This window comes from Girardinichthys multiradiatus, chromosome 5 (assembly GCF_021462225.1).
Source record: "Girardinichthys multiradiatus isolate DD_20200921_A chromosome 5, DD_fGirMul_XY1, whole genome shotgun sequence".
Classification (NCBI taxonomy): Eukaryota; Metazoa; Chordata; class Actinopteri; order Cyprinodontiformes; family Goodeidae; genus Girardinichthys; species Girardinichthys multiradiatus.
The window spans coordinates 14,651,863-14,672,591 of NC_061798.1; the positions used below are offsets into that span (position 1 = coordinate 14,651,863).

General features: G+C 41.8%; 1 protein-coding gene across 1 annotated transcript in view; it reads right to left on the reverse strand.

Annotated features, from left to right (window-relative positions):
* polq (polymerase (DNA directed), theta) overlaps positions 1-20,729 on the reverse strand; it is a 29,588-nt gene that overhangs the window by 5,839 nt on the left and 3,020 nt on the right. Inside the window, exons 7-22 of the mRNA XM_047365943.1 lie at positions 20,520-20,676; positions 20,120-20,231; positions 19,834-20,035; positions 18,057-18,198; positions 17,714-17,860; positions 17,422-17,634; positions 17,166-17,308; positions 15,830-16,019; positions 15,453-15,595; positions 15,111-15,304; positions 11,738-11,862; positions 9,611-9,854; positions 6,285-7,713; positions 544-1,933; positions 328-459; positions 44-246 (exon numbers count right to left, since the gene is read on the reverse strand). Of these exons, the coding sequence (XP_047221899.1) occupies positions 44-246; positions 328-459; positions 544-1,933; positions 6,285-7,713; positions 9,611-9,854; positions 11,738-11,862; positions 15,111-15,304; positions 15,453-15,595; positions 15,830-16,019; positions 17,166-17,308; positions 17,422-17,634; positions 17,714-17,860; positions 18,057-18,198; positions 19,834-20,035; positions 20,120-20,231; positions 20,520-20,676 (5,166 nt within the window). The remainder of the gene's footprint in view (positions 1-43; positions 247-327; positions 460-543; positions 1,934-6,284; positions 7,714-9,610; positions 9,855-11,737; positions 11,863-15,110; positions 15,305-15,452; positions 15,596-15,829; positions 16,020-17,165; positions 17,309-17,421; positions 17,635-17,713; positions 17,861-18,056; positions 18,199-19,833; positions 20,036-20,119; positions 20,232-20,519; positions 20,677-20,729) is intronic.

Here is a 20,729-nt window from a genome sequence, read left to right on the forward strand (position 1 = left end):
TAACATCCTAATAAAAGCACATTTAATTTTTCGCTTCTTTCACCTTTGGATCTTCATAACTTCCCTCCAAGCTGATGCCACAGCTTAGTACCAGCCTCTTGTACACCTTGATGATGTCATAGACGCTAACCGTCCGGCTCTTGAGACCAGTCGGTTGTCCCTTTAGGCAGACCTTCACCTGCTCCAGCCTGTCCCTTACTGGCAGAGCATCATCGAGCGGAGGAGGAGCCAAACTGGAGCTCAGACCTGATGGGGATCAGACAGGTTGAGCTATGGAAACATATTAAAAGGTGGATTCTTCTATCAACACCTGTTTTTTATCAATACCTTTGCTCTGCTCCTGCTGCAGAGAAATATAGTATGCATCTCTGGCTCCCCAGCAGACAGATAGTCCAATCAAAGTAAGGCCTTCGTCGTCTCTTACTGGAAAACCACCAAGCTTTGGATGAGCTGCTGATGCTGCACAGAAAGAATACACAGAGATGTTGCAATACACAAAGGTTATGAGAGAAGCTCAAACATTTTCTTCAACGTCTTCTTCACCTCTCTTATGTTTCCCTCCAATTTCATCCTCAGGCCGCTGCCCGTGCTCTATCTTCTCGCAGGCCAAAGCGATAGAGAACCGCTCTTTTGTTTTCCATTCTTTAATAAAAGTAGCAAAAAGACGCCTGTTGCTCGCCACGTCGATGATGGAGAAGCTCCCAGAGTTGCTGCAGCATAGTGAGGCATCCTGGGACAGCTGGAGAGTGAAGCCTTCAGGACTCACCGAGGACTCTGTGTCAGATGGAGGCTTAGGTTGGGGGGACGGTGGACAAGCAGCACTCTCTGGGGGGAGGAAGAGGCTCTGGGCAGTCAGTGTGTTCTTCTGCTTTCTACTATCAAAAAATGAAACACCTGCTATTAAGTGATTATTTCCTGTGTGGGATGTGGCACAGTCTGGAAGACGGTTTGAGGGGGTCGACTGTTTAAGAGGGTGAGTGACGACAGGTGAGTGGACAGAGGAGGTGGTCAGTTTTACTCTTGGTGTGACCGGGGGCGTTTCCTGAGTTGGAGGAATAAGGTCACCGGCAGAACCTGGTCTCTCTGAAAGTTGTACCCTTTGAGGAGAATCACGTTGTTGAGACTTTCCACCCTTTCTGCCTAGTTGTGTCACTGGCTGGGGACACTCTGAAGCATCTGTTGTGCCTGTAGCAGCTGCAGCAGCTTGTGTTTGGGAGTTTGTGGAGCCTGGCTGGTCTGACATACTAGGCCAGCGGTCGAAGATTTCCTGTAACCCAGGGCTGCAATAAAAAGCACTTTTAGGGGAAGTTTGGAAATGTGGGTGTTCACAATCATAATTTTCCTCAAGTTTTGAATTCTCTTCATTTGTTTTATTATCAACCTGTTGTGCTGTTCTGCCCTCATCGAAATATTTAGCAGTAGATGGTTTATCATTTTGATTACAAGACTGGTCATTGCCAGCTTTCTTCTTGTCAGACTCATTTTGTGATTTTATCACGGGGACTTTGTTGGGTTGCTGCCGCTCTTGGTTTTCTTCAGTTCTCTCTGCGTGTCTCAGCAAACTCTGCCTCTCCAGAAAGTGTTCACCCACCAAGAGCGAGTCCCCCCACTCAGACAGATTGAAGAAGGACTTGCCCCACTGGTCTGCCTCCTGCTCTTCCGCCTCCTGGTTGGCGAGAAGCTCGCTGCGTCGTCTCTGCTGGGCTGAAGCAGCAGGCCAGGGGCCAACTGATTCTTCTTCATCTCCTGGTTTAGGTATCTGGTTTGGTTGCAGAGCGTCCAGGAGAGGGCTGTCGTACATGCTGTCGAACAGGAAGCTGCTGCTTCTGTTTGGACTCTCTGCTGCAGCCTCGTTATTGTCAGGGAGCCTATTGTCACGTGTGTTTTCATCTTTACCTTGGTGTTTCCCTCTTCCAGCTGGACTGGGAGATATCTGTGAAAGACAGCACCATATATGGTACTTTTAAAGAAGCTCAGAAATGCTTATAGTCAAACGTATTCACACTAACCACAAACTTATGTATTTTATGGGGATTTTATGTGATAGACCAACAAAAAGTAGTGCAAAGTTGTAACATAGAAGAAAAAAAATATATAAGATAATTGTCTTTCTAGAAATATAAACCTGAAAAGTGAGTTGTATTCACCCTTCCTGAGTGAATACTTTATAGACCACTTCTCGCTAAAATTAATGCTGCATGTCTTTAAAGGCATCATTTCTCCAACCATGCACATCAAGAGACTAAACAAATCTGCCCAATTTTTTGCTCCGTCAGTATGGATGGAGAGCATCTGTCAACACCAATTTCCAAGCCTTGCCACAGATTCTTATATGGATTTCAGAGCGGACTTTGACTGGGCCATTCTCCCAGATAAATATACTTCGATATAAACCAATCCCTTGAAGCTCCGGCTGTATGTTCAAAGAAATGCAAGATAATAAAAAATCTTAACATAACTTCACATTTAATACAATAACGTTTTATCTGTTTTTTTATGAAGAATGTCTGAAATAATCCAGTATATTCATGTAGTAAATGAAAGACCAGCCATTACCTGTGTTCCAACCAAGAAACGATATATATACAGGTCCTTCTCAAAATATTAGCATATTGTGATAAAGTTCATTATTTTCCATAATGTCATGATGAAAATTTAACATTAATATATTTTAGATTCATTGCACACTAACTGAAATATTTCAGGTCTTTTATTGTCTTAATACGGATGATTTTGGCATACAGCTCATGAAAACCCAAAATTCCTATCTCACAAAATTAGCATATCATTAAAAGGGTCTCTAAACGAGCTATGAACCTAATCATCTGAATCAACGAGTTAACTCTAAACACCTGCAAAAGATTCCTGAGGCCTTTAAAACTCCCAGCCTGGTTCATCACTCAAAACCCCAATCATGGGTAAGACTGCCGACCTGACTGCTGTCCAGAAGGCCACTATTGACACCCTCAAGCAAGAGGGTAAGACACAGAAAGAAATTTCTGAACCAATAGGCTGTTCCCAGAGTGCTGTATCAATGCACCTCAGTGGGAAGTCTGTGGGAAGGAAAAAGTGTGTCAGAAAACGCTGCACAATGAGAAGAGGTGACCGGACCCTGAGGAAGATTGTGGAGAAGGGCCGATTCCAGACCTTGGGGGACCTGCGGAAGCACTGGACTGAGTCTGGAGTAGAAACATCCAGAGCCACCGTGCACAGGCGTGTGCAGGAAATGGGCTACAGGTGCCGCATTCCCCAGGTCAAGCCACTTTTGAACCAGAAACAGCGGCAGAAGTGCCTGACCTGGGCTACAGAGAAGCAGCACTGGACTGTTGCTCAGTGGTCCAAAGTACTTTTTTCGGATGAAAGCAAATTCTGCATGTCATTCGGAAATCAAGGTGCCAGAGTCTGGAGGAAGACTGGGGAGAAGGAAATGCCAAAATGCCAGAAGTCCAGTGTCAAGTACCCACAGTCAGTGATGGTCTGGGGTGCCGTGTCAGCTGCTGGTGTTGGTCCACTGTGTTTTATCAAGGGCAGGGTCAATGCAGCTAGCTATCAGGAGATTTTGGAGCACTTCATGCTTCCATCTGCTGAAAAGTTTTATGGAGATGAAGATTTCATTTTTCAGCACGACCTGGCACCTGCTCACAGTGCCAAAACCACTGGTAATGGTTTACTGACCATGGTATCACTGTGCTCAATTGGCCTGCCAACTCTCCTGACCTGAACCCCATAGAGAATCTGTGGGATATTGTGAAGAGAACGTTGAGAGACTCAAGACCCAACACTCTGGATGAGCTAAAGGCCGCTATCGAAGCATCCTGGGCCTCCATAAGACCTCAGCAGTGCCACAGGCTGATTGCCTCCATGCCACGCCGCATTGAAGCAGTCATTTCTGCAAAAGGATTCCCGACCAAGTATTGAGTGCATAACTGTACATGATTATTTGAAGGTTGATGTTTTTTGTATTAAAAACACTTTTCTTTTATTGGTCGGATGAAATATGCTAATTTTGTGAGATAGGAATTTTGGGTTTTCATGAGCTGTATGCCAAAATCATCCGTATTAAGACAATAAAAGACCTGAAATATTTCAGTTAGTGTGCAATGAATCTAAAATATATGAATGTTACATTTTCATCATGACATTATGGAAAATAATGAACTTTATCACAATATGCTAATATTTTGAGAAGGACCTGTATATATATATATACAATACAGACCAAAGGTTTGGACACAAAGAGTTTTCTTTATTTTCATGACTATGAATATTGTAGCTTCACACTGAAGGCATCAAAACTATGAATTAACACATGTGGAATTATATACTGAACAAAAAAGTGTGAAACATCTGAAAATATGTCTTATATTCAAGGTTCTTCAAAGTAGCCACCTTTTGCTTTGATTACTGCTCCACACACTCTTGGCATTCTGTTGATGAGCTTCAAGAGGTAGTCACCTGAAATGGTTTTCCAACAGTCTTGAAGGAGTTCCCAGAGATGCTTAGCACTTGTTGGCCCTTTTTCCTTCACTCTGCGGTCCAGCTCACCCCAAACCATCTCGATTGGGTTCAGGTCCGGTGACTGTGGAGGCCAGGTCATCTGGCGCAGCACCCCATCACTCTCCTTCTTGGTCAAATAGCCCTTACACAGCCTGGAGGTGTGTTTGGGGTCATTGTCCTGTTGAAAAATAAATGATGGTCCAACTAAACGCAAACTGGATGGAATAGCATGCTGCTGCAAGATGCTGTGGTAGCCATGCTGGTTCAGTATGCCTTTAATTTTGAATAAATACCCAACAGTGTCACCAGCAAAGCACCCCCATACCATCACACCTCCCCCGTGCTTCACTGTGGGAACCAGGCATGTAGAGTCAATCCGTTCACCTCTTCTGCGCCGCACAAAGACACGGTGGTTGGAACCAAAGATCTCAAACTTGGACTCATCAGACCAAAGCACAGATTTCCACTGGTCTAATGTCCATTCCTTTTGTTCTTTAGCCCAAACAAGTCTCTTCTGCTTGTTGTCTGTCCTCAGCAGTGGTTTCCTAGCAGCTATTTTACCATGAAGGCCTGATTTACACAGTCTCCTCTTAACAGTTGTTCTAGAGATGTGTCTGCAGCTAGAACTCTGTGTGGCATTGACCTGTTCTCTAATCTGAGCTGCTGTTAACCTGTGATTTCTGAGGCTGGTGACTCGGATGAACTTATCGTCTGCAGCAGAGGTGACTCTTGGTCTTCCTTTCCTGGGGCGGTCCTCATGTGAGCCAGTTTCTTTGTAGCGCTTGATGGTTTTTGCGACTGCACTTGTGGAAACATTCAAAGTTTTCCCAATTATTTGGACTGACTGACCTTCCTGACTGACTGAAAACCATTTCAGGTGACTACCTCTTGAAGCTCATCAACAGAATACCAAGAGTGTGCGGAGCAGTAATCAAAGCAAAAGGTGGCTACTTTGAAGAACCTAGAATATAAGACATATTTTCAGTTGTTTCACACTTTTTTGTTCAGTATTTAATTCCACATGCGTTAATTCATAGTTTTGATGCCTTCATTGTGAAGCTACGATATTCATAGTCATGAAAATAAAGAAAACTCTTTGAATGAGAAGGTGTTTGGTCTGTACTGTATATATACATATATATTCATTTTGTCTCTTATTGCTTTTGAACAAGCCACTGAACATGCGTCTCTGTCTTCACAGCACCATCATTGGCCCCTAGTGGCAACTCCTAACCAGTTGAGAGACCTCTGGAGCTGTCTTAAATAACCAAGGGAGTAAGAGTGATTCCTACCCGTAAAACCTTTCATAACTTGCATTTACACATAAGTCTGAAAGTCAATATGGGCCCAGATTTGTAGCTGTCCTGTCAACGGATTCCCCCACCTGAACTTTGGATCTGTGCATCTCCTCCAGCGCCTCTTGGTCAGTTCTCTGGTCAGTGCTCTCCTCATCTCCTCATCTCCTGCTGTTGTGCCATACTCTTGCTATTTGTTCTCTACTAACCTCCGAGACCTTCACAGAAAAGCTGTTTTTATTGTAAGACTAAAGTAATTGAACACAGGTGGACTCTAATTACTAATCATGTGACTTTTGAAGTCACTAGACTTTATTTAGGGGTATCAGATAAAACAAAATATATATTTTCCTTCCACTTCACAGGTATAAACTATTGTGTGTGGGTCTATCACCCAAAATCCCAATAAAATAGAAACAAAATAAAGTTTGTGGTTGTGATGTAAAACAAAAAAGGTTTCCGGAGATCATTGGAGATGATGCCAGCACTTACCTTGTGGTTAGTGTTAAGGATGAGCTCCATCTGACTCTCTGTTACAGAAACATTGAATTTGGGAGAAGCTATTTCAGGCCCTTCAGCTTCATTTCTTCTGTCATCTTCAGCTCCTCTTACCCAATCCTCCTGTTGTACCCTCTGCACCTCTACCACCCGATGTGTTACTGCAGCTATACCTGTGAATGTTTGTTGAACAATAATTCTCTCAGTCTGAGTGTCCAAGTCAAAGCTGTCGCTGAAACTTCTATCTTCCACATCCCCCTGCGCCTCTTCATCAGCCTTACTGCCTGCGTACAGCTCAGGAGATGAAAATGTATCCACCCCTCTGGCTTCGATTCTCCTTCGTTTGGCCTCAGGAGTGAACAGAGGAGCAGAGGCAGGAGAAACAAGGAGAGGAGAATTGGACATATCTGCATGAGTAGGTGTAGTGACATCATCTGAGTTTTCTTGAACAGTTATGGGCACATGAGTAGCAGACACTGGCTCCAACTGGTTCTGCAGGCCCCTGTCAGTTTGTATTGATTGGAGGACTTTGCTTAACGCAACTGAGTACTTTAGTCTACCTGGCTCCAGAGGGGATGTAGAAAAATTTCCTTTTGCTATGCTGGTGGAAGCACTTTGTTGTTGCATTAAGTGGGAAATCGGGGCTCTGAACCTTGGGGGTGGGGTTGGAGATGATGGGGGCAGAGACTGTGGGGGCAGCTGAGGGAGAGAGCTGGATAAAATCTCAGCCAACTCTTGAGTTAGACCCCTTTCAGCAACAGGCTGATTTGAATAATGCGGATTCACTTTTCTAATTGATTTGTTTCTTTTACTCATCTCTTCTTCTTGTGTCTTGATTTCTCCCAACCGTTCCCCGTCTTTTACAGCCCCTCCGTTCTCTTCTTTTATCTCTGGATGTTCAGCATCATCTTGGCTCGGTGTGCTAGGTTTTAGATTAATTCTTTCCTCAGATCTTACTAAAACTTCACTGATATCGGGTTCCATCATATCTTGCTTTTTTGCTTCTCCTTCTAACACACCTTTCCCGCCAACAACCGTTTTCCCTATTTGTGCATCTGTCCTAATCTCCTCTCCATGATTCTCGCTGACTTTCCTCTTCCACTTGTGCTTTCCCGTTTGAGGCTCTTTAGTCCTGTCTATTTGTGATTGGTGTGGGCTGACATGAGAGGCAGACGAAGCATCTGAATCCCCACTGGGGTGATCATCAGTGCTGTTTTCAGCGGAAGCCTGTGGAGGAAGTGTTGATGGATCCCAGTGAACTCCAAGCTGAGCCAGGTCCTCTTTAAAGAGGAGCCTCGCCTCCGAAACTATCTCAGCAGCTGCTTCCTGTTCTGTCAGAGCCCGCCCGCCGGTGACCCACACACAGCGCAGGTTTCGCCTCTCCGCCGCCTCCATCTCGCTCTCATCCACAGCTCGCTTAGAGCTGATAATAAAGAAACAGATTGCATAATGTGAACAAGAACAGTCATAATAATGCTGATGCAATTTATTTCAATCTTAATGTTAATAAAAGGTTAGAATAAAAATAAATTAGTTTGATTTTTATTATGTGCTCAGATTTACTTTATGGCAGCAAGTTTCTTTTAACATCAGTAAAGCCTATCGAACCTTATCATGTTATGTCATTCTGATCTGAGGCTTCTAATTATGCATCCTTTATCCAGGGGGGCCTGATAATACAAACCCTGCTGCAATGACTTTTAAAACAAGAACAGGAAACACAACTTTGAATTATTTTGTGGGTGTTCTTCAATCCACGCGGTGTCAAAATTACAGAACATTCAAACTTCATGTGGAAAGGGTCCAGGCCGGGATTCAAACCTGGAACCTTCTGGCTGCAAGTCATCAGTGCTCCACCGTCTACCCCTTGGTAAAATAGTACATTTCATTTAAAGTATTTGGTTTCCTGCCACAAATCCAGCTATTAAATACAGTCCCAAAAAATTCAAATGGGCTGAGTTGAGGGCAATTTCAGAAATGGAATGTTTTAATCTTTTCTGTTCAGTCCAATCCAATGTGTCTTTTAGATGGTTGTCCTGTTGCAGTGTGACCAAATGTTACCCATCTGAATCAAACTGTCACCACCAGATGAAAGAAACATGGTTAAAATGTTAAGAATAATTAAGAAAACGCTAAAGCTCAAGACCACCATAAACTGGAAGATGTTAGAACCCCAGTGTCCCTTTCCGCAGAGAAGCAGATTTACTTAGAGGGTTCTAATCAACAAAGGAGCTTCTGGTTCAAAATCAACACTCACAAGCATGACTGATATCCACAGAAAATATTTATAATCAGATGAAGGAAACCATTAGCTGTTTTTCACCAAAAGTAAGAGAACAACCTAAGAACAGAACTGCCAAGCACGGTGGTGGTAGCAACATGCTGAGGGTCTGTTAAGCTGCAAGTGATCCTTTGGGCACTAAACGGAGTGGGAGGAGTAATGTACAAGAAAGACTACCTTCTAATTCTTCAAGTTCCCCTCAAGTAAAGAGCTGGTTGGAACTTGGACACAGCTCATGGCTCCAACAGGGCAATGATCACAAACATATCCAAACTGGTTTGGGTCCGTAAAAGGAAACAAACCAGTTTAAATGAGCTCCCCCATTTCTGCCAAGAATGGTGGTTATGTATCCAGGTGGAGGTATGCCAGATATTTAATCATGACAACAAAAAGTATATGGCTTCTCTGTAACTTGCTAAGGTTTTATGTGTTTATTTGGCCCTGAATATTTAATTCGGACCCAGCGAAATTAGAAAAAACCTGTGAAGTCCGTACAAGTGCTCCCCAATTCTTCTAAAAAAAAAAACAAGTTGTTTCTTCCATAATCAACCCAACCAATTATGACATTTACGCCAACAGTAACTGTATGTAAACCTCTGACTACCCTGTACTTATCTTTTTTAGCAAAAGCTGGAATGTTTAATGTTTTAGGAAAATGACATTATTACAAATGTGATAACTTCTTCTATTACAAAGGATTCAAACGACAAGGTCTTAATAATTCAACGGCCCTCTGAATCTATGACTGCAGCTGTTAATGAAGCTGTAATGAATTTAAAGTTGTGAAATGGATTAGGTAAATCTGATCTGTTCTCAGATTTACAGACATTTCCCAGTAAAATAACACATCTTATTCCCAGTTTCACTTAGTGAAGCTTGTTTATATGGTATGGAGCATATTTGGTGTTGGGATTTGATTGGTTTCTTAATAGAATAATATTAGGTGTTGTACCACAATTTGTTCTTTTAGGAAAAATACCAGCATTTTTGAATATGACCTAACATTTTCTGGAAAACATCAAACCCAGTCCACATCTACCTCTTGAATGGGACTGCGTTCCGCAACGCTTTCTCCACATCAGCAACAGGTGCCCGGGCTACTTCGGCCACAGTGCAGAGACCCTGGGCGTAGAGCGCTCTGGCTCGCGTTGCATTGAGGAGGGAAACCCGGACCAGATCGATGAGCTCCCGCTGGACTCCAAAGCTCAGCCTGGTCTGGTACTGAGACAACAGCAGCTCCATGTTGTGCCAGCCCAGACGCCGGCAGAATACGGTTACCATTCCTGAAAGATGACAGGCGGTCTGAGAGTTTTACTCTGAGGTGAACATGTTGTATCCTGTCAGTGAAACTGTTACTTGTCTTTCTTTTAGCATTCACGCTGTTTTTAAATGAGTAACCATAAATGATATACAGTCTTATTCATTAAATTGGCAAATGCTTTCTGATGAGGCTCGGTCGTCAGATTAAAAGTGACTTTTTAAAATAAACTTTAAGCAGGTTTTAAACATTGTTTTCATTAAGCCCACATTTCCGTATCAAAAAGTTTTTTTATTGGTCTGGCGTAATGTTCTAATTTTAAATGCTTTGTTTCCATTAGCTGTAAGGAAGAAAATCATCATAATTAAAAGCTTGAAAACATAAGTCTGTAAATGTATGTGTTTCACTTAGTAAATTTACTGAAATAAATGAACTTTTCAACAATTTTCTGATTTACTGAATAGACTGTACATGAGATTTAAGGTACATGTGGATCGTAATGTATTCCTGACATGGAAAGATTTGGCTTTGTGTCAACAGCCATAGCTTAAAGTTTTGAGGTTTTAGATTTTAAGTTTTAGAGCCTTGTTCAAAATGATCAGATGCATTTAATTTGCTGGTTCGTTAGGGAGCTACGAAATGTAACAAAAACCCATTTACACTGTGTTTCTATTTAGGCACAAAAAGATCAGCAAACATCATTTGAGCAAAGCCAGTTATTAGAACAGGTGAAGCTGTAACATAACACAGCTGAAATCTCTTTATCAACCTAACTTGCAAACTGATTACAGTAAGAAAAGAGTCAAACGTTCTTGAAATTGTTGTTTTTTTGTGTGTGAGCAATGGTCAGAAAAGCATGCAAACGTCATTGCTTTAAATCAAAATGGCCTCTTATGTAAAGAAACTCATGCTAAGTGAATGGTACTTGAAAAAACGTTTTACAGATCACCAAGAAATTCAAGGTAAGATGTTCAGTCGCAGTCAGGCAGGAAGGCTTCAGGTTGGATCCCACAAACAGGACCTCCTGAGGACGGCACTAAAGAACTGTGTTGCCACCGTTGCAGAGCTTGCTCAACATCAGCAGCAGGTGGGATTAAGTGCATCTGCACGAATAGTGAGGCAAAAACGTTTGGACAACGGCCTTGTGACCAAAAGATCAGAAAACTATCTAAGAAAAGACATCAATAACAGGATGAACTTCTGCAGGAAGTACATGGTTTAGCGTTTGATTACTGGTGACATTCCTTTTTTTCTGATCAAGCTTCCTTCCAACCATTCAAGATTTCTTCCACAGAAGGTGAGCACTACAAAGAGACAAAAGGAGTCCCCACAATCCACGTCAATGGAGTGGGTTTACTCACTATGCCGCCCAAGAATACTGCCATGAACAATGGTGCACTATTTCGTGATGATCTGTGCATTATTTATCACTCTATGTGTCTATAATCACCTATGACTAGGAATCTCCTCACACCATTAGGAAACTGTGGCCAGTTTCCCAAAAATCAGGAGTAAAAGCAGAAACAAGCAAACTGTGAGCAACTCAAAGCACGAATGGAACAAGAATGACTGTCAGTCAGTAAAAGTCTAGAAGATGTCTAGAAGAATAGTCAACAATTTAGATATATGAAGTATTTGGATTAAATGTTTGTTTATTTTTCATCAAACTATAGACTTGTGAAAAAGTAAGAAACCAAAAAAAAAACCTTCTCCCATAAAAGCCGCAAAACAGCGATTATGTCACCTTACAAAACGGCTGTGACTGGACGTAGCGTGTGTGGATAATCCAAAAGTGTTTCTGGTCATCTGCTCTTCAAAGTAAGCCCTCATGCACAGTTCAAAGCCATATATTTATATAGTAATCATGATGTTGACAACAGCCACATGTCAACGCTCTGAGGCAAGTACCTGCATATGTGGAAGCAGACTGCTGGAGAGACTGCAGCTGTCCTCGATTGCAGTTGTACTTAGAGGCAACCGTTCCCAGAGGCACCTCGCTGACCAGATCCTGGAGAACAAGAGTTGTGAAAAACCTGAGAAAAGAGAAAAAAGTGAACTCTAGTAGGATTTTTATAAGTCATCTCTGATTAAATAGTTTTAAAACTTAGAAACACAGACATACACAACAGTCCAATTAAAGAGGTACTAATGGTCCTTCTAACTGACTGGTATGTTTGTTATTGCTTCCATTATTTTATATACAGTGCCTGGCAAAAATATTCAGTCCCTTAATACTTTTCACAGCCATGTTTCCCCATTACGAAGCATTTTCAGGGTGATATACAGCATTAGTTTTCTGCCAAATTGATTTTTGCTTGTAGGTCAAAAAGTTTGTGAACTCCTTCAGAGTTACCATGGGCCTGTAGGCTGCTTCTCTGGTTAATCATCTCCTTCCATGCCCTGTCAGCTTAGGTGGATGACCATGTCTGAATAGGTTTGTAGTTCTGTCAAAGACTTTCAGTTTTCGATGCGTTGGTTGAACAGTCAGACAATCAAAGCTTGTGATGTCGATTCATGGCCTAACCCTGCTTTAAAATTCTCCACATCTTCATCTCTGACCTGTCTGCTGTGTTCCTTGGCCTTCATGGTCCTGCTTTTCACTAATGTTCAAACCTCTGAGCCCTTCACAGAACAGATGGATTGCATTAGGCAGAGCTGGACTCTATTTACCACCAAAAGCGAACTTTATTTTTTTCAGTTGGTGCGGTTTGTTTTCACATTGTACTTTTTGCAAGTGAACTATTACTTGTAAACAAAGCCACGCGGGTGACGATCATGGCTCCCATTGGACAGATATGACGGGGCGGGACAGAACACAGACCCGGAAATGGAGGAAAACATCTGTAGACGTGCTGCGTGCAGCACCTCTGTTCTGCATATTTGTGTCGTTACTACAGCTGCAATATTAATGTGAGGGTGAAGAGCAGCTCATTCAACACAGACTTTGAAATGTTCCATTTATAATGTTGGAACCACGTCGGAGAATGCGTCCTGAACGCCGACGTTCTCTACGTGCAACAAGCCAGTAGCGTTGCTAAGCAACACACAGCTCATCAGGTATGATTACTTTACAACACACACCTTTGCTACCCGCTTTTTATGTCCAAAGAAACGTACGCTTTTTGTAGTTGGTTTGGATCGGGGCCGGTTTGTATTCAGACCATAAGCGAACCGCACCAGAGTCTGTTTGGAAGCGGACCGAGACCACCTCAAAAAGTGGGTCTCGGTCCGGTTGTTTGGTCCAGACCAGGGTTCGCTTGAGTGTATTCACACCTGCACAAAAGGTCCGGACCAAGGGGGGGAAACGAACTCTGGTCCGTTTAAAGCGGACCAAAGGTGGCAAGTGTGAATACACCCTAAATGAGGGATTTCCAAAAGCACACAGAATTTTATTTTAGGCTATCAGTGTAAAAGGGGCTGAATCCAAATGCACACAACACTTCTCAGATTTTATCTGTAAAAAAAGTCTTAAAAAATGTCTCATTTCACAATTTTACACTACTTTTTATTGGTCCTAATACAACCTCAATAAAGTACAGTGAACCCGTGGTTGTGATGTGAAAGAATTCATGGCACTATATCCACCATTTGCACATATACAGGTCCTTCTCAAAAAATTAGCATATTGTTATAAAGTTCATTATTTTCTATAATGTAATGATGAAAATTTAACATTCATATATTTTAGATTCATTGCACACTAACTGAAATATTTCAGGTCTTTTATTGTCTTAATACGGATGATTTTGGCATACAGCTCATGAAAACCCAAAATTCCTATCTCACAAAATTAGCACATTTCATCCGACCAATAAAAGAAAAGTGTTTTTAATACAAAAAACGTCAACCTTCAAATAATCATGTACAGTTATGCACTCGATACTTGGTCGGGAATACTTTTGCAGAAATGACTGCTTCAATGTGGCGTGGCATGGAGGCAATCAGCCTGTGGCACTGCTGAGGTCTTATGGGGGCCCAGGATGCTTCGATAGCGGCCTTTAGCTCATCCAGAGTGTTGGGTCTTGAGTCTCTCAACGTTCTCTTCACAATATCCCACAGATTCTCTATGGGGTTCAGGTCAGGAGAGTTGGCAGACCAATTGAGCACAGTGATACCATGGTCAGTAAACCATTTACCAGTGGTTTTGGCACTGTGAGCAGGTGCCAGGTCGTGCTGAAAAATGAAATCTTCATCTCCATAAAGCTTTTCAGCAGATGGAAGCATGAAGTGCTCCAAAATCTCCTGATAGCTAGCTGCATTGACCCTGCCCTTGATAAAACACAGTGGACCAACACCAGCAGCTGACACGGCACCCCAGACCATCACTGACTGTGGGTACTTGACACTGGACTTCTGGCATCTTGGCATTTCCTTCTCCCCAGTCTTCCTCCAGACTCTGGCACCTTGATTTCTGAATGACATGCAGAATTTGCTTTCATCCGAAAAAAGTACTTTGGACCACTGAGCAACAGTCCAGTGCTGCTTCTCTGTAGCCCAGGTCTGGGGAATGCGGCACCTGTAGCCCATTTCCTGCACACGCCTGTGCACGGTGGCTCTGGATGTTTCTACTCCAGACTCAGTCCACTACTTCCGCAGGTCCCCCAAGGTCTGGAATCGGCCCTTCTCCACAATCTTCCTCAGGGTTCGGTCACCTCTTCTCGTTGTGCAGCGTTTTCTGCCACACTTTTTCCTTCCCACAGACTTCCCACTGAGGTGCCTTGATACAGCACTCTGGGAACAGCCTATTCGTTCAGAAATGTCTTTCTGTGTCTTACCCTCTTGCTTGAGGGTGTCAATAGTGGCCTCCTGGACAGCAGTCAGGTCGGCAGTCTTACCCATGATTGGGGTTTTGAGTGATGAACCAGGCTGGGAGTTTTAAAGGCCTCAGGAATCTTTTGCAGGTGTTTAGAGTTAACTCGTTGATTCAGATGATTAGGTTCATAGCTCATTTAGAGACCCTTTTAATGATATGCTAATTTTGTGAGATAGGAATTTTGGGTTTTCATGAGCTGTATGCCACAATCATCCGTATTAAGACAATAAAAGACCTGAAATAGTTCAGTTAGTGTGCAATGAATCTAAAATATATGAATGTTACATTTTCATCATGACATTATGGAAAATAATGAACTTTATAACAATATGCTAATTTTTTGAGAAGGACCTGTATATATGCACACATTCTGGTGCTACTTTAAGCAGTGCTTTTGTGATGAAGAGAAGTAAATGATGGAATCGTTATGATAAAACATATTGCAGCGAGGTTAAATAGGTGCTTTACCGTTTATGGATGGCCATCTGTCTGAGCTGCTTTTCTGTCTTGGCAACAAGTTTGCCGCTGACAGATCGTGCAAGAAAGCCTTCCTGGACACCAACCAGCTCTGCCACCCTCTTCATCGATGATGGCAGCTGCTCCCACAGGCAGAAAAACTGATACCAATCTATTGTTGTCCATTCGGCGAACAGCGGAGTAATCTGGAAATTTAGACACGGGGATTGTGACTTTAGAAAACTCTTTTTTGTTAGCTTACAAGAAACGTGGGTCTAACATTTTAGTACAATTTGTAGAAGGACTAGGTATATTCCCTCCTAGGTTTTGTCTATAAGGGGATTTCATGCGTACCAAATAGAGAATGTGCAAATCATTTTCGAGTACAAATCCCTTCATGGCCCGCTGGAGATCTGCAAAAATTCCCAAAGCCTCTGGAGGACAGAGGGATGAAGAAAGAGTAGCAGCACCAAGTTGGGTTGGACAGTACTGCTCATCTGGAGATGAAGAAGCATAAAGTTGAGAACATTGATTATAGAAATAGAAGAAAGGTCAGCAAAATTAAAAAAACAATAAGGTTCAACCTATGTAATAAAAAAAATTGAAAATCTACAAATTTTCATACCTTCAAAATATGAGTTTTTTAGAGGAATTAGAGAATCTCCTCAACATGTAGCAGTGAGGTAAAGGATAAGTTTGACATAAATCAGAAAAATAAACCTTGGCATTACCTTGCTCTTCCTTTTGAATACTGATAAATTCATTTTCCATCAGCCATTCAACACAAGCCTCGATAGCTCCACTGCTGGTTTGTTCATTTGATGCTTTCTTGCTGTCACTTTTCATGCTGGCAGCTAAAAGGGAGCATGACGCATACAGCCTCACATCCAGCGGAGTGCTGGCGACACCTCCAACAATAATCTGGCAGGAGAAGGTTTCAATAAAAAACAAGAAGATAAGGTTTTCTGTCCACATTACAAGCCTAGACGTCAGTGTATTTTATTAGGATTGTATTTGATAGACTAACACAAAACAGAATCTGAAAATTGTGGCGTGCATTTGGATTCAGCTCATTTATTCTGATGCCCATAATTAAAATCTAGTGCAACCTTTGGCCTTTAGAAATCAGTAAATAGATTCAACCTGAGTAAATTAATCTCAGTATAAATCCAGCTGTTCTGTGAAAGCGTTAAAGGTTTGTCAGAGAACATTGGTGAACAAACATCATGAAGACCAAGGAAGACAGGAGATAGGTCAGGGAGAAAGTTGCGGAGAAGTTAAAAGCAGGATTAGTCAATAAACTATACTCCAAGCTTTAAACAAAGAGCTCTGTTCAATCCATCATCTGAAAAAGGAAAGGGTATGGCACAGCTGCCAACCTTCCAAGCCGAGCAATAACCAGAGAAGCTGCCAAAAGGCCGATGGTGACCCTGGAGGAGCCGCGGAGACCCACAGCTCAGATGGGAGAATCTGTTGACAGGACAACAAGTTCTGCACTCTCCAAATCTGGCCTTTATTGACCACTGGCAAGAAGAAAGCCGCTGTTAAAAGAGAGTCATCAGACCTTGCTTTGCAGTTTGGAAAAGCCACAGTTTTGCTTTGCAGTTTGTAAAAGAGCAGAGCTGGTAAAGACAGACCCTCTAGGTCTGAATAAAATGCACAACACTTCTCTAATTTTAATTTGTAAAAAAATAAAATCAAAAACTGTGTATCATTTTCGCTTACACTTCACAATATGCTTAACTTTGTGTTGGTTTGTTAGGTAAATATCCAAATTAAATGCATTGAAGGTTGTTATTCTAATGTGACAAAATAAGGAAAAAAATTATGGAATAGGAATAATTTCACAAGGGAATGTGTCTAAAATAACTCAACAGAAGTGTTGAGTCACTGTAAAAATGCAATAGTGATCACATAAGGAGAAAATATTTGAATTATCTATTGGTTTTAAATTAGGTTTGATATTATTTATACCCATAGACTGCTGGAGATAGGCACCAGCTCCCCCGCGACCCACTATGGAATAAGCGGTAGAAAATGACTGACTGACTGACTGATTATTTATACCTCCAGGATGGCTCGGAGCATGCTGGTGGTTACACCTTCACCTTCCCTTCTCACCAGGCAGCTGCTGATTGGCTGAAGAGCACCCATAAGGAGACTAATACCCTTCTGACGCTCGTTCTGCTTACACACAAGCACACTTTCGCCTAGAGGGAAAGAATAGAAAAACGTATTAATAAAAAAAGACACATCAAGTCCCCATAGCATCAAATTACAGGAGGCAGTCAACTTCTCTCTATTGCCACTTTTTGTCCAGTACCTGTCGTGTCCACTCCTTTTCTCCCAGCTCGTCCAGCCATCTGTTTGTATGTGAGCGGGTCGAGCAAGCGTCCGTTAAAAGTTGGAGTTCGAATCACGACCCTGCGAGCCGGAAGATTTACTCCTGATGAAAGGGTGGAGGTGGCGGCCAGAACTCTGATCAAGCCCTGGCGAAAAGCTCCCTCCAGCACATCCCGCTCATCAAACGTCAATCCTGCTGAGTGAAACCTTTCTTAGGAACACACTAGACAGAAAGGCTGCATTTCAGTGTTGGTAAAGGACTGAGTGTTCACCGGCATGGTGGAAGGCCACCCCCCATGGGACAGAGCGCTGTAGGGTGGGATCAAGACCAGCTGGAGTTCGCCTCAGCTGAGCGATTACATCAACTAAGCCCTCAGCATCTAGACACAATGGCTGAGGCAAAGCTTCACCCCGAAGATCTGAAAGAAACAGAATACCCTCCAAAAATGTTGACAGTTGCCACTTGTAAAGGACACTGAACTCAAATTAAAGAAAAAGGGTTAAACATCCACACTGCCACATAGAAACTCTTAAAGGACCCAGACTTATTTTATCTATGAAAACACACAGTAATTGGTAATATAGTGTCATGGTTATTTTATTTTTAGATCATACCTGTATGTCTGAGGTTAAAGAAGGCTCTGGCAATGGTATCGACCAGCTTTTCACACCAGTTTTTCGAGGGGCAGAACAGCAGCACGGAGTGGCCTTCTCTCACCGTCTCATAACACAAGCTCACAATGTGATCGTCATCACCCTTTAAAAAGAGTCAAAAGAGCACCGGCATGTAATGGTTTACAGTTAAAAACAACCAAATACTGCCTCTATTACTAGAATAGTTGGGATGCCGCGTGATTTGACTGGATGCTGTAAATGATGGTTTAACCTTAGTAGTGATCTAGTATATTGTCAATTGAAAAAGAACTTGAAAAAAAACTGTGATTATTTTGTATAATTGTTGGAGTGAAAGAAGTAAATGCTCGCTAGCGTGTCATACAGTTAATTATGGTGATTGGTTACAGAGAAGCAATGTAATTGGGTACAGAATTCATTGACTAGAGGCTGGTTGCAAAAAGGAAAAAGGCTAAATGACCCCCACTCTGAGAAAGACTGTGTGGAAAATGATTCAGAAGGTTCCCCGCTGTTCCATGTTTTCACCATCTATGGATAATGACTCTCACTGTGGTCCCCAGTCATTCCAGTGCCTTAGACATGGGTTTGTAACTTTTTGCACACTGAAGGATTTCAGTGATGCTTTGTATTTGTTGTTCTTGAATTTCTTTAGATCAGGGCATGATGTTTAACAAGATAAAATTCTAAATATAAGAAAGATGATTAACAATTATAAATAAATACATTTGCCCTGCGATGAACTGGCGACCTTTACAGGATGTACACCGCCTCCAGCCCATAGACTGCTGGAGATGGGCACCAGCTTCCCCGCGACCCACTACGGAAGAAGCGGGTATAGTAAATGACTGACTGACATTTCAACATGTAAATCTGCTAACTCTAGAAAACATAAGCAAACAATATGTTTATTTCTGTTGTCTCAAATCCATCCAGGGGCTTTTAATGCACGGGAATGAAAATAGCATGACTCCTTGGTTAAACAGCCCATTTAGCAGGCCTCAAATGTGTTAAAACCATTTTCTATTATAGAAGAAAGGTTGGCCAACCGAAGCCAGAAAGAGACGAGCAGTTAAGCATGCTTGCTTTCAGAATCAAAGCATGTAGTCTCAGTCCTTCCAACATGTTAAAAAAGTGTCAACATTGTACTGTCGCACAGGTAAAAACTAGCAAAACACAGATCAGGCTTTAACAGGCAGATATCGACTTTCGTTCTATGAGCTTTAACACTTTATGTACACTTTATTTCAAGATGAACAATGAAAGAAAAACTAAATGTGCTACAATTGCTTTGATACCGCTAGCAGTTTTAAACCTAACAGAAAATTTAAAATAAAATTGTTTCCATTTATTTTCCAGGTTCCTAAAAATCTGATTTTTACTCAACTTCGAACACGCTGCTCATTGATGTGTTTACAGACAGAAAACAAGCTGGGAGTTTTCAGTTTTGATAAAAGATTCAAATTTGTCAGCATTTGACCTCCTGATTTAAATATCAGTTCAGAGGAAAGTATGCCGATTTCAGTCAGTGGCTGATCGACTTTTACATTGTTATTATAAATAGACCACTTCCTCTGAATTTCACAAAACAATATTCCTACTAACAATATCTGATGTTCCTCTTTGCTATTTTGATTAAATGTGAAACATTTGTGCTCAATTCTGTTGTTTATGGTATTCAATCTGAACGGTCCAAAACGTTCTACTGCCTTTGGAAAAAAGTTTCTTCTATAAATTGCAGCGTCCATTCCAGCCACGTTACCTTAATATTGAGAGCAGGGACGAACTGTCGGACCACAGAAAGGCTCTTGTTATATATGTTACATCCCACTTTGAGATGTTCTTGCAGGGGTACAGGCCTGTAGTCTGTTTGGTATAAATCTGCACCCAACCAACTAGCCAGCAGAGAGAGATTTGGCAAAGTTGCACTCATACCGATGATCTGTACGCCCTCTCCAAGACACCTGTAGAAGGACGAGTTAACATGAGAGTCTTAAAAACTGGACATAAAGAAAAAGGTTTAAAAAGACAAAGTGGAAGACACAGACCCTGATGTGTTCTGCTTCTGTGCGATATAGCGGATTTTGGTTAAGAGCAGTTCCAGCAGGTATCCTCTTCCAGGATCTCCAACCATATGTAGCTCATCGACCACCACTATGCCTTGCGGAATAAAAAAAAAAATCATCCTTTAATTTAATTTCAATATTAAGTCGTGTCCTGTGATGATGAATATCTACAATTAGACCTGCAAAAATGAGACTTTGTACTTTGTTTCAGCCTGTTGTTTTTAGTTATGAATCAATACTGATGTCTTTTAATGCTTTAAAGTGTAACATTTAAATTGCAAGTAAATAATTGTATGCTGAGGAATTAAACTCTAAACATGGTGAAAATCTGCAGTTTGCGTGACTTTTAATATTTTAAAGCTACATATAATATATATATTACCTAGGAGACCCATATTATTTTCTTCAATCAGTCTGTTAATTAAAGAATTGGCTTTTTCTATGGTGCAAACAGCCACATCCAGTGTGGTGAACCCTCCTGCAGCTGAAGTGCTCCCCATGTAGCCCTCCACACGAACCCCAGCATCTTCAAACACGCTCTGCAGAGTAACAGAAACAAATAAAGTCAGATCTGAACACAAAAACAGAAAAA